The sequence below is a fragment of the Phaethon lepturus genome, unplaced genomic scaffold (assembly GCF_000687285.1).
Source record: "Phaethon lepturus isolate BGI_N335 unplaced genomic scaffold, ASM68728v1 scaffold57651, whole genome shotgun sequence".
Lineage (NCBI taxonomy): Eukaryota > Metazoa > Chordata > Aves > Phaethontiformes > Phaethontidae > Phaethon > Phaethon lepturus.
The window spans coordinates 2,768-17,034 of record NW_010520972.1 but is presented as its reverse complement, the minus strand read 5'-3'; the positions used below and the strand labels follow the sequence as shown (position 1 = coordinate 17,034).

Below are 14,267 nucleotides of genomic sequence, written 5' to 3'. Positions count from 1 at the left end.
TGGTGGGGTGCCTGGAATGGCGGTCAGGCAGGAGGGGGTGAAAGCACCGAGGTTTGGGGGAGACAGTGATGCAGAGCCAGGTGTGGCACGGGGCACAGCTTCCTGGAGCCATGGTCTTGCGGGACTGTCCCCTAATTCCGAATTTGTGCTGCAGGGTGGGTCTGTGAAGACAGGGAAGATGCCAGAAGGGGAGAAAACAAGGCAATGTAAGCAAGAAGAGCAGCAGCAGCAGAAAGAGGAGCGTGAGGGTCTTATCGAATTCTATGGATCCTACCAGGAGCTATTCCAGTTCTTCTGCAGCAACACGACCATCCATGGGGCTATCCGCCTGGTGTGCTCCAAAAAGAATAAGATGAAGACAGCCTTCTGGTCTGTTCTCTTCTTTCTCACCTTCGGCTTAATGTACTGGCAGTTTGGGATCCTCTACAGGGAGTACTTCAGCTACCCTGTCAACCTCAACCTCAACCTTAATTCCGACAGGCTGACTTTCCCAGCCGTGACGCTGTGTACCCTTAATCCATACAGGTAAGAAATAGGCTCCAAGAGCTATCAACTGCTTTGACTTTTGTAGGCATAGGATAAAAGAATGTATTCTGGTTCTCCTCATGGTCCTTGATTGTCCCCTTCTGTAGCAGTGCCAGTGGAAAGGACACTTTTCACAGTCCTTTGCTGCTGCAAGGCATTCACAGTAAGACATGTTAATTTAGTCAGCTCTACTTCGTGGTCTATGTTAGCAGGCTGCACTGTAAACTGCCACAGGGCAAAAGCAGATGCATTTACATCTGTCCTACAAGAATAGTAGCCTCCAGCAAGGGGTTGGATTTGCAGCTGGTGGCAGGAATGTCCTGAATCACCCCAGCAAATTTTGCTGCATGTCTTATTCGGAGATGTTTATGTGCATCCAGTCCTAAACCTGCAGGCTCCTTTCTCCCCACCGTATAGATACAGTGCCATCCGGAAGAAGCTGGATGAGCTGGACCAAATCACCCATCAGACGCTGCTAGACCTTTATGACTACAACATGTCTCTGGCACGAAGTGACTGGTCAATGCAGTCCACACGAAAGCGTAGCTCAAGGAGCCTGCTCCATCATGTCCAGCGCCATCCGCTGCGAAGGCAGAAGCGGGATAACTTAGTCAACTTGCCAGAGAACAGTCCTTCAGTGGACAAGAATGACTGGAAAATTGGCTTTGTTCTGGTGAGATCCATAGATATCTGGTGCCCTACCCACTCCAGTGTCTGCCTAGCTATTTCTGTCTTGTTAGACCCTTGGCCATGCCCTTCCCAATGTAGAAGTCTGATTAAACTGCACTGGCTTTTGCTAATGACAGATAAAAGTAGAACTGAATCCTTTGCCCAGTGCAGTCCTGCTCCCCAAGTCCTGTCCCTGTCCACGTGGGCCCTAGGAGACTTGTCCACGTCAGTGCCCATCTTTTCCTAGGTAGGACAGGGAAACCTTGTCCTTCCTGAAGCCTACATCAGCCTTGCAGTTGCCTTTGGAGAGCCATTTATTAACATCGACCTCAACGTTGCCCAATAATAGCCAAGGGGAAAGTATTGGATGGCTGTGGGACACGTGAAATGTGGTCATGGTCACATTTGCTCCTAGGTAGCAGCTTCTTTGCCCTAGGGTATCTGTGTTTGCATTTTAAAAGGCATGGAAGGACTGAAGCTAATCACTTGCCAGTTAACTGGGTTCCCACAGGATCACAAAGGTTGTTCTGGACACACCCTGAAGGAAGGGCTCCCCACGCAAGAATTTAAAGCTTCTGGTTTTATACCATGTAGAATTATGTCCTATAGATCACCCTGCACACTTCACTGTGACTTGCTGCCTCCTGGGTTTCACCCAGCTATGCTCAGTCACCTGGTGTTTCCCTTCCACCGAGTAGCTGCCCTGGTTTTGCTTTTCCCCATCCTGCTCATCGCCTTTTGGTCACGCGCAGGAGCCCTGCAAAGCTCTTCCACACCCTCAGCTTCATCTTCTGCCAGTGTTGAGGGAGCACACCTATTCCACAGCCACAGCCTCTCCTCCTGGACAAGAATGCCCTGACATGGCTGGTTTTCTCCTTCTCTTCTTAACAGTGCAGTGAAAACAACAAGGACTGTTTCCATCAGGCTTACTCCTCAGGGGTGGATGCCGTGCGGGAGTGGTACAGCTTTCACTATATCAATATCCTGGCGCAGATGCCCGATGCAAAAGCCTTGGATGAGTCTGACTTTGAGAATTTCATCTATGCTTGCCGCTTCAATGAAGCAACATGTGACAAGGCGTAAGTGGTGGAAACATCCCACCGAGACTTCCAGAAAACTCCCCAATTTTGTGCCTGGGTCCAAGGGGAATCAAGAAACCCACATGAGAGAACCTCTTTCCCAAGGTGGGATCATTCCATGTTCAGTTCCCGTTGTCTCAGATGATGTCTCTTGAGTCTTTCCTGTGGGTTGTGTTCACCAGGGTCACAGCGGTCACAGCTTCTGTGACCTGAAACTATGGACCTCAGAAGATGGTTTCTCCTTTTCCTGGCATTCACACAAATGAAATAGTTACGCTGGTACAAACCCCAAAGTGGGTACAGATACAAACTGTAGAAGTCTCTTTATTCTACTCTCTGCAGTGGTGAAGTGGTACATACCAGCCCACATACAGGAGAAGGAGAAGTAGTTGTTACAAAAAGACAGTAAAAAAAAAATCTGACTTCTCTCCTGCCATTATTGGTCAAAAAGCCCCAAAGAGCTAGTGGAATGAAACCCATTAGCAAGGGAAGAAAAAGGGTAGGAAGAGCTAAGAGTTTTGACAATATTAGGGAGATAATACAGTAATTGCTAGTACTGCTAAAATCCATTTGGGCTCTCAAGAGTTAGCAGTATGAAAAACCTGGTGTAAAAACCTGTCCAGCTGCACGACATTTTTTACAGCACATTTTAATTGCTTTTCCCTGTTTGTGCAAGTTTACATAACAAATACTGCCCATCTGCTGTAAGCCCCTCTCCCTGCAGGTGGAAGACAGAGTTGTTCCTTTCAGAAAGCCCTTCCCTTTTGTCTCACAGCCCTTCTCACCCCGTGTGAATGTTTCTGTTCCCCTCTCAGGAATTATACCCACTTCCACCATCCCTTGTATGGGAACTGCTATACTTTTAACGACAACAGCAGCAGCCTGTGGACATCCTCACTGCCTGGGATCAATAATGGTGGGTGAGAGGCACTCTTTGGTGAGTAAGGAGAACAGCTTAACTCTGTTTTCCCCAGGAGTTACAGGCATCCTGCTGTGCTTAATGCTGGTGGTGGCAGATCACAGCCCTGCTCTGTCTTGCCAAGCTCTGTTTTCACCCGTGTGGAGATGGCTGTCTCATGGACATGGCTGTCCCCCACTGCTGCCCCACTGAACTCTCTCCTGCATCAGTGCTTGATCCTTATGTTCGTTGCTCCCTCTGGACCTGTGCTGGCCCTTCCTGAAATCCCATGTTGAACTGTAGTACTGTGCTCCTTAGAGCCTGGTCTTCACCTTCTCCTTCCTCATTTTCCTGTTTCCAGCAACTGACCTGTTTGTGTTCCCAAACCCCCTGAAACCTCTCTAGGCCCAGTCTTCAGGCTTTTCTTCCATCCGGCTCTGAGTGTCTCGATGAAATCTCTCTCAATTTCGAGTTCTGCTTTTTCTAAGCCACAGTGAAGAAATCCAGTTTTCTCTGGTCTCTCCTGGAGCCTCCAGCTTTGTCTCTGGCCTCCCTCTAGCCACCCTCCATTGCTGCCCAGCTTTGGTGCAGCCCTGGTTGATCTTTCTCTTCCTTTATCTCCTACAGAATCACTTCTAACCATTCTGCTCTCTCTCTTCTCCTGCACAACGGCCGACCATGATATCTCTTGCTCTCTAACATTCCCTCAGGTCTGTCTCTGGTGGTGCGCACCGAACAGAATGATTTCATCCCTCTGTTGTCCACGGTGACAGGAGCCAGGGTCATGGTCCATGATCAGAATGAGCCAGCCTTCATGGATGATGGGGGTTTCAACGTGCGTCCGGGTATTGAGACCTCCATCAGCATGAGAAAGGTGGGGAAGCAGCAGGAGTAAGAGCTGTGGATGTGAAGTTATGGGGGAGGTTTAACTTGGATATCTGGATAGATACAGATGGATTGTCATGGACCCAGTGTGTGTTAATGGAGGGGATTAAGCACATGGAGTGACGGGAAGGGAAGAAGAGCAACTTAGTGGACTAGACAAGAAGCATTTGACTGTGAACGGAGGAAAATGGAGGAAATGGAGGAAAGCAGGAGGAAAGCAGGGGGAAAGCAGGGGGAGCTGGCATAAAGAGCAGATACTGATGGACAAGCAGCATGTGGCATGCAAGCGTAGAAAGAGAACATCAAAGTGCCAGTCATTCAGTGTAATGACAGTTTGATATTCTAGGAGATGACTGTGCGTCTTGGGGGCAGTTACAGTGATTGCACAGAGGATGGCAGCGACGTGCCAGTGCAAAATTTGTACTCCTCCCGCTACACAGAACAGGTAACTCATTATCACTGTGCCAGCTTGTTTCCCTACTTTCCTAAAATGCTTCAGTCCCCTAACAGCCATACTTGTCCATGGGCCCTGTTAATAGTATGATGTGATGCAGGCTGCAGTGTGTTGGGTTCCCTTGTTCAACCTTTTCTCATATGCCTCCCAGGTCTGCATTCGCTCCTGCTTTCAGCTCAACATGGTCGAGCGCTGTGGCTGTGCATATTACTTCTATCCCTTACCCGCTGGAGCAGAGTACTGTGACTACACAAAGCACGTAGCCTGGGGTAAGTGGACAGGAGGAATAGTAAAGCTCATGCCCACCTGAACCTATTTGGTCCACCCCATGTCCTAGTACATCTCCTCATTGTCTTCAGTGAGCTTCCTGGTATGGGACATCCAAAAGACACTTTTGTCTTGGATGGTTAGTCCCTCTGAGTTTTAAAGGAAACCTCTGGATTCCCCTCACTGTCACACATCACCATTTGTATACAGACACTGTGAGCTTATGTGGATTTACTTTCTCTACGGCTCAGGCTACTGCTATTACAAACTCCTGGCTGAATTCAAAGCTGATGTGTTGGGCTGTTTCCACAAATGTCGAAAACCTTGCAAGTAAGTTTGATCATCAGTCAGGTAGACTGGGAACTCTTTGTTCATAGACATGTTGGAAAGCATTTACTGACCAGGGCAAAGGCTTGAGTCAATAGCTGAACTGCAACCCAAAATGGTATTTCTCCCATCAGGAAGCCAAAATGGCAGAGGAGCATCAATGTTGGCTCAGGGTGGGGAGCTCCCAAAGACTGTGCAGGAGCTCAGTGGGAAGTGGGCAGAACTTTGGCATGGTGGGGAGTTTCCAGGTGTGCCTGGGAGTTGCAGGACCTGGCCTTGTGGCTCCTACAGCTTCAACAGCTAACACGGTCTCTTGTCTTCCAGAATGACAGAATACCAGCTGTCAGCTGGATACTCCCGCTGGCCTTCTGCTGTCTCAGAGGTAAAGAGAGGGTTTCCTGGCTCCTCAGCACTGCTCTGACTTCCTGTTTCGTCCTTCCTGAATGGTACTAAACCTACAGAATGTGACTGTGATCATGTAACGCAATTTATTGCATTTTCATTTCAGGACTGGGTTTTTTACATGCTTTCACAACAGAACAAATACAATATCACATCCAAGAGGTAAGAGCCCCTAAACAGAGGTTGCTTCCAAACCAGAAACCATCACAGTGGAGTGTGTGAGCCAGGGGGTTAGAGTTAAGATAAAATCACTGATGGGAAGAGATTAGGGATGGGACCTGTGGACAAGGCCAGTGGATTTGAGTCAGAATAGAGATAAACTGAAACTTTAACAAGGACTGGGAATCAAGTGAAGAGTCTGAAAAGGGTCAGCCACTAGTATGAAAATAGTAAGCCCCCAGCAGCTGCTGTGTCAGAGTCACGGTAAGGGCTAGTGGAAGAGTGGGAAGCAGAGCCACGCAGGAGCTTGTACTGAGCCAACATAGGATGCCAGAAACATTGGATTTCACAGTGCAGTCCCAGAAATGCCCTGTGAGTACCAAAGATTGTATTTTGTGCAGAATGAGGTAACTGCGGGGATGAGGAAAAACCTCTGGGTGGTATATGTAAGAAGACAGGGACCAGAAAGGGGCAGAGGAGACCATTAAGCTTGGTGAAGAAATGCAGGGGTTGCGGATGTGGGGTTACTCAGCCCCATCTTTCATTTACAGGAACGGAGTTGCCAAAGTGAATATCTTCTTTGAAGAGTGGAACTACAAGACCAATGGGGAATCTCCAGCCTTCACGGTACACACTTTACTGCCGTGTCCTCTCTAGCCACCCATTCCCACAAGACATCCCTCCATATTGGCAGGCATTTGTTCCAGTAGCAGTGCTGGCTATTGAATTTCTTTTCCTGTGGCAGGGTGGGAGGAATCCCCCAGCACCACAGGGGCACTGCTAGTGGGAGCAGGCAGAGGCAAAAGGCTCGAACGAGGGCTGTCCTCACTGCCCTTTCTCCATCTCTTGCAGGTAGTGACTCTGCTGTCCCAGCTTGGGAACCAGTGGAGTCTCTGGTTTGGATCCTCTGTCCTGTCTGTGATGGAGCTTGCAGAGCTGATTCTGGATTTCATCGCCATCACCTTTATCTTGGCCTTACGCTGGTTCCGTTCCCGGCAGCAGCTCTCTCCTCCGGGACCCCCTTCAAACAGTCACGATAACACTGCTTTCCAAGATGAGGCACCAGGTCTCAATGCTCCACACCGCTTCACTGTTGAGGCTGTAGTGACCATGCTGCCATCCTACAACAGCCTGGAACCACGTGGGCCAAGCAGGGATGGTGAGGTGGGACACGAGTGAGGCAGTGGCTTACTCCCCAGTTCACATGGGTGGCAACTGGAGCAGAGGCTGCACACTTTCTCTGTGGGACCTACATTTCCTTCTTTCTGGGGTGCTCTACCTGGACCACAGCAGAAGGCTGCACTGTGGTCAGCCTGGGTTCCTTGGTTTCACTACTGTAGGTGAATCCTTCAGTCTCATAAAATACTATTGCTCTGGGGATCACCAGGGATGAGCGTTGATTTAGTGTATGTATGGGGGAGATGTCCAGCTGGTTTCCTTACACTCCTTGCATGTGCACACCTACACATGTGTGCATGCTTGCTTTTCCCTGCAACAAGGATGCTGCTACAGTTCTGGTCTGTCATTAATTAAAGAGGTTTGGCTGGTGTGACTGGCCTCCTCTGTGGTATCACAAGGGATGGGAATGGAATCTCAGCTGGGGTACAAGTCTCTCAATAGGCTGAGTTTTTTTTAAGCATTCCCTAAGGTTGGAAGCTGGTTGCTTTTTCCTAGTTAATGTCCAGCTCTGATCCCAAGACCAAGTCACCTACCCTCTCCTCCCCTTGAGGAGAGGCTATGTGTATAGCCCTGAGAGATGACAGCCACTGACATAATCTCAATCTATATTACGCACAATACTCTGGTGATGTGGTTGACACTTGCTGCCACACTCAGGTCGGGACAAAACACCCCTGGCAGAATAAGGTCTCCCTCTAAGCTGCCTATGTGGCACTGGTAGATCTTAGCTGTATAGCAGTCTCCTTCCTTGTGATATACCATACACATGTGTGTGCAGCCATTTGACTATTTGCCAGAGTGTTCGGGATAAACTGATCTCTGCATAGGAGCTATGGGAACAAAGTGTCTATGCACGCCCTCAAAAACATCCCAAACAGTGTCTCTGCTGCCATGAGATCCTGCAAAAGAGGATCAGAACAGCACAGGCCATGCAGTGCCTGCTCTGTTCCACTCATCCCTTCTCTGGTTCACCCACAGAGGCTCTGGCTCTCCTGAGGATTGTGAAGCATAGAAGTGCTGCAGGTTTTAATCTAAGATCCTTTCAGTGAAACCTTTAGCCTTGGAATGGACCATATAAGCAATCAAGGCCAGGACAAAGATGGTCCTCTTCTCAGGAACTAATTTGGGGATCTTTGCATAAGAGCACACATCTTATTTCTTGCATTAAGCTTGACATACTATTTTTTGCAAATACTCAGACTTGTGCTGCAATGGTGCTTACACAGTACTTTATGTGGTATCGAGAGAGCAAGGGTGATGTCCTTAACACAGAATTATCCACTTGACTGGACACAAACAGAGATACCAGAATTTAAGCATATAGTTTAGGCAAAGACCTGTGATACCATGTACCCAATCACATTGCAAACAGCCTCTTTTGAATTTAAAACTAGTTAAGCATAACAAAATAAAAACTTCAGATCTTTAAGAAAATTAAGGTAGATGCACTGCCCTTGGGAAGCTGGAGGATTTTACTGCAGTATATAAACTGTTGCCTAATTCTTCCCTTTGAGATGTTAAACACATGCTGCTTGTACGGCTCTTGCCTTGATTACCTTAAGTGCACTTTTCACTTCCTAGTGGAGTGTTTTTCTGTCTCCTCACAGACATGAACACTATATTCTTTTATTACACAAATATTCATCATTTTTCAACCTTTATCCCAGTGCCCCTTGTTTGAAAGAAGAGATGAGACTGCTGGGAATAAAAGGTAGCGATTCAGGGGGTGTCCTTCAGCAACGGGGGGCAGCCAAGCAGGACAGAGAGCCCTGCAACCATGGGCACTTCGAAGTATGGGAACACATATTCCCACTGGAAAATAATCAGGACTTCTACAAACATGAAAAAAAAAAAAAAATCCACTTTCTGTGTTTATGGGTGATTTTAAATGAAGTAAAAGAGAATGAGTAATGAAAGGACTTTCATGTTCTGTAAAAACACTGCCCAAGAGGCAACGTTAAAAGCTAGGTTTACTGGTTTAAAAAAAAAAAAAGGTAACTTTGGTCAGAATTAAAACAAGAAAGGCAGGCAAATAGAGGAGTTAGGATGCTGCACCCATAGCCCAGTTCTTGGTCATGAATTCAGTACTACAGACTGCCACCTTAGGTAGTTTCTAGCACATGAATGAGCAAAAACCTGACACTGGACACATAAAGCTCTGCTTCACAAAACCATCTCCAAATCAAGAAAGGAGAAAGAGCAGATGCAACATCTAAACCAGTCTCTGTATATCATAAATATCTGATGATTCATACATTGAGTATGATCTTTCCAGACTATCTGAAGAATAAGACATAATTCTTCACATCACGTGGTACCTTGTGATAACCATAAAATTGACATGACCCCCTGCATCATGTGTAGTTAAGTAGGTAATTAAAGGAAGATTAATCAGAGGCATAACTATTTGAAACATTAAATGCTCTTCAACATCATAAAGAAATATAGCTGCAGAAGGTGATGAATTCCCTAGGAGAAGCTTGCACCATATTATTTCTCTCTTCTGTAAAAGTGCTAAAATGCAAAAAATGGGCTTTGATAAACTCAAAAGTAATGGCCCCATTCTGGGTAGCTGTAAATCCAGAGTTAAAAGCCTGCACAAACACGAAGTTGGTATACAATTTGGTCAACAGATCAGCCCTCCCTATCCTGAGGATCAGTGCAAAAATTGCCACCTTGGGAGAAATCAGGTGATCCTCCCAGGAACATCCCTATACTTCTTGCAGGCTGACAAGACCACAAATTATCAGCTCAACTGATGTATAGTGAGCTCAGTTTGGCATCCAGCAATGCTGGAGTGAGAGTGCGGAAATACTATGAAATAGTGTGAAATACTGAAGGGGAGAAAAGTGTGCATTTAGATGGATTCATCGGTCAGCAAAAGGCAAATTAAAGGTCTGAGCTGGGGTGAATTTGTACAAGAGAAGAAAGTTTAAGGGATGTAAATGCTCAGCAGTGATTGGTATGTTAGAAGCATAGCACAGTTATTTGGAGGACATAGAAAACATGCAAGGAGCACCTCCAGGGTCATAGGACACTGAAGAAAAGAAAGTAGTCTTTTTGGACTGGGAGCATCTGTCAGGCAGGGGGAAGACAGAGAAGTAGAAATACAAGTGCTTGGAGAGGGAAGGGAAGTACAGGAGGAAAAAATAATTTTCTGGGTAAGTTGGAGTATTAGAGTGGTTTGGTTTGTAGGAGTAAGCAGCACAGAAGGGGGTAGTTCCATGTGCTTAAGAAAGAGGATGAGAAAAAGGTTTAGACGACAGGGAAATTACAGAGAGAAGAGGGATGAATGTTTAGGAGCTTCGAAATAATAGCAGAGGATCTGTGGAAGTGTTTGGTGCTGCTGAAACAAGGAAAGAGATGTGAGCTCTTTTGGTATGTGGAACAACCCTCAGAGACAGGGTATAAAGGGCCCCTGTGTCTGTGGGACCTGCTATCTGCTGAAAACTTGTTCCTTTACAGTGTGGCAGTCACAATTTGACAGATACCAAAAGTAATTTTTTCCTAAGAATTAAGGTAATACAGGAAATGCACGGAAGTACATCATGTACTTCGTACTACAAGTGTAAGTGTCTAGAGAAGCTAGGAAGTGAGAAAACCACCGCTTCAGAAAATATGCAATATATTTAGAACTAAACTCTGCTTGCTGGAGTGCTTAGAGAAGCTGGACCAATAGGTGTGAGATTTATCTGCACAGATTGAGGTCAAACCTAGAAGTAATTTGAGGAAAGGGTTACCAGTCTCTTGGGACAGGTTCAATAAAATCCAAGGGGTGGACATGTGCTACGTCAAGAAATGAAAAGGGCAGTAGTGGTGTTGGTGGAAGGAGAGAGGGAACCACAGAGATCAGGAACACACCAGTGGGATTGGCCGTATTCAGTCTTACAGTTCTTTATACTTAAAGTGCAATATTTAAAGGGGTCTGGTGAGTACAAGAGGAAAGCACCTTCAGCTTCCAAGTACATGCTTAAAGGCAATGAACTAAAAAACAGCTTAGCAGCTGGAGATTATGGCAAGTTTATAAAAAATAGTACAAATGCTTTTGGAAAAGCAGCATGGGAGGAGAGAATATGAAAAGACAGACTCATTTGGCTTCTGAAAGAATCATTTAGTGGGTCTACACACTGAAGAAAAGTATGTTAACAGGGCTGTTCATATTGGAAGCCTGCAGAGCAAATAAGGGTGTTCTGAATAACTCTGGCCAAAAAAAAAGTCAAAAATTATCAGAAGTATGGCAGCTGAAGTGCAACTTTATTTTGGCCTGTAAACAGTGGAAATTTTATGAAGGCATCCACTTAGATCTTCCAAGAGGAAGCATTGTAGGGAACCCAGAATAAACACTAGGCTGAACTCATGTATCCAACAGACACAGCTGAGTTGCCTGTTTTTTAAAACCTTTATCATTATCTGTTACATGTCTCAGATTAATTATTTGCTTAGAGTTCAGAACAAAGATAAAACCTCTGTACTTCCCCATTATTGCCTCTCTTCACCAAGTTAAGGCTTCTAACTCCAGTGGATATCTCAGAGCAGGGATGTCTGTCACTTCACAGGGAAGCTAGGTTTGTTGAAGTGTTGATGCTGCATTCCTACTCTGAAGAAAAATGTTTAACGTCTGCCCCCACTATCTTTTAGTTACTCTCCAGCTGAGACAAGAAACCAACACACACGCCCAGCTGATGAGAGCATGCAGCCTTCTCTGATCAGTACATAAAAACCTCAGAAAAGACCAGAGGAAGGCCTAGGGCATCTACAAACATGAAGGTTTAAGACACATCCATTTAAGAGCAGTAGAGTTGAGGGCTCACCAAATCTGAAGGTGTCAGTTGATATGGGAGTTGCATGTTTAAAGGCAGAGCTTGAATTTCTAATTAAAGAACTACCATTTGCCAGAGCCTTGCTCTTGCTTTTAGCACACATTTAAAACTATGTGTTGTCCAGAGTAACAGACTCTACAGGAGCAGCAGAGGTGCTGATGGTTTAACAGATGGCACCTCAGAAAGTGAGTTCCCAGCACAGCATGGTAGTTTAACAACCTACAGGATGATTTATGGTTAGACATGCAACTCTCTTGCAAACTTGCAAGTGACTCACAAGTTGGGCACAAGCCTGGGGCAGCTTCCAGCAGCATGGTCAGCCCCAGCTGTGCTCCAGAGCAGCCAGCCAGCTTTGGAAAGCAAACACTCAAGTTCCTAGGTTTGGCTATGGTCTTAGACACTGTATAGTCAATGGTCTGGAAACGCATCTGTTAGGAAAAAGTTTTTCCTACCCCTTACATAAACAAGGCTGAGAACTAACAGAAAGGCAACACAAAACTTGGCAGGAATTGTAGCAAGACTAGTTCATTCAGGTTGTGCAGGCCTGATCTGTGTTGAAGTTTAGGCTGTACATACTGCTTCAATCTACCACCCAGTCCAGGCACCCTCCTTTCCTGGGAAGGCTTTCATCTGTGAAAGAATTAGCCTAGCTACACTGCTCCAAATTCACCACTGACCATACATTGTTCTGGTATGATTTTGGTGATGTTTAAGATTGGACAAAGATTGGTCATAAGGGAACCACAAGGGCCAGGGAGTATTGGCTGACAACCTAAACCTTTTAACAGCAAGGGCAGATAACGGTACAAGTACCTAATTTTAAAATAAGTCTGCACTGGACAAAGCTCTGTCATTTCTTTTTAATGAGTTTGAAGTGTACAGTGAAGCAAAACAAGGGGGCACTTACCTTTATTCCAGCCATGCTCCAAGATAGACTGTGAACAGCATCCTACTCTTGGAGCTCTCCATCTGGATCATGAACACATGTCCCAACACCAACACAGTATTGTTTTCTGTGTTTGAGGATAGGTTGTTGAAAGGCAAAAGCAGCACAGCCTGAGGAACTAGAGCTACCAGCAGCACACCCTCCCATTCAGCAGACTACATCCTCATGCATTATGCAGTGGCTGGACATTTGGTGGATAGATGTAGAGTTGGATTGGGCAGCCTCTTCACCAGAGCTGCTGGTCCATACAGACCGTGGATTCTGTCTAGCACACAGTTCCAGTAAAACTGGAACTACCATCATTGCAATGGAAGACTACCCACTGCTTTGAGAGCCAGAACTTCAGGTTTGCGTAGAGTATGGAAATGAAAAAAAGTGTTAAAAAAAGTTTGGTATCCCAGCCCCTCCCCACCCACTGACAGACCAGACAGACTCGGTAAGGTGGTGAATTGTGTTTCTTAGAGACTATTTTAAGTACATGAGCTGATTACTATAACATGCCAGAAGAGATTACAGTTGTGTTTATAGAGGAAGGAAATAAACTGCACGTGCATGAGTGGCTGTAACGCTGTGGACAGCAGAGTCCCTTGCTTTTACTCAGAGGGCCTTGGTGATTTTTTTTTTTTTGCCCATGCATAGACACACAAAGGAGGGGAAAGGGAGCAGAAGAGGCAACAAACAACATCTAAGAGAAAGAAATGGAAGAGACAGCCTAGGGGGACCTCAGCCCCCAGAGAAACAAGAGGAATGGGGCACCAAAGGCTTGTTTAGAAGAGTTCAAGAGAATTGCTGGTCTGGGGGCCTCAAGCTTGTATGCCCACCCCCTAAAATGACAGCAGTAAGTGGTACAAGCAGGCCCTGGCTCCTCTTCAGTAGATGCACTTCTGACCATCCATCACATCTCAGTTCCACAGGGAATTAGGGAAGTGCTCTGGGGGACGAGGGCTGCTTCACTCCAGATCTTCATCTCTGCCCTCACCCAAGGTGGAGAGGGATGGAATTGCAGGGAGATGGACTTGGCGCAAATGAAATGCTGGGGCATGGAAGTGAGCATGCAAAACCTAGCCCCTTCCCAGATGCCCTGTGAGGAGGAAAGGGGCTTCCCCAGCACACCCAATGAAACAAAAAGCATCCACTCCTCCCAGCTTCTGTACTTCACTTCCATCTGGGAACTCCAGTGATGTTCTCCCCTGCCTCCCCACATTCTCTTAAGCCTAGACAGATCCCATGGTATTCTAGAATCAAGGTAGAGCTCCCTAAATTAAACAAGTGCCCTCTTTTGAGACTAGATTACAGGCTACAGCTCAGCTTGTAAAAAAAAGGCAAAATGCATTCCTCAGCAGACTCTGCAGAAACTGAGGACCAGGGAAGCTCATTTAACCCCAGGTTTGACAACACATTCAAGCATCTTGTTATTTTTGAAGGAGAACAAGGAGATTGCTTACAGAAAGCCAGAGCACTCCATGCTGCAAGTTTACTTCCAGCAGAGACCACCTTGGATCTAAATTCAAGAGAACCCATAGCAAGTAGGAAGATTTCAGTTTGATAGGCAAAATCTCTAGAGATCTAAACTGACAAACTGGGACATCTGACATCATTTTGTAATACCCATGCCCAGAGCAGCATTTCCCATTGAATCTCTGGCTAACAATTCCAA

General features: G+C 46.2%; 1 protein-coding gene across 1 annotated transcript; it reads left to right on the top strand.

The window, feature by feature from the left end:
- Positions 1 to 158: 158 nt before the first annotated feature.
- SCNN1A (sodium channel, non-voltage-gated 1 alpha subunit) lies at positions 159 to 7,179 on the top strand. Its single transcript, XM_010297546.1, has 12 exons — positions 159 to 525; positions 943 to 1,198; positions 2,086 to 2,273; positions 3,089 to 3,189; positions 3,882 to 4,045; positions 4,403 to 4,501; positions 4,662 to 4,779; positions 5,029 to 5,107; positions 5,429 to 5,486; positions 5,613 to 5,668; positions 6,217 to 6,292; positions 6,518 to 7,179. Exons 1-12 carry the CDS (start codon positions 179 to 181, stop codon positions 6,842 to 6,844), a joined length of 1,869 nt encoding a protein of 622 aa, XP_010295848.1. The 5' UTR covers positions 159 to 178; the 3' UTR covers positions 6,845 to 7,179.
- Positions 7,180 to 14,267: the final 7,088 nt, after the last annotated feature.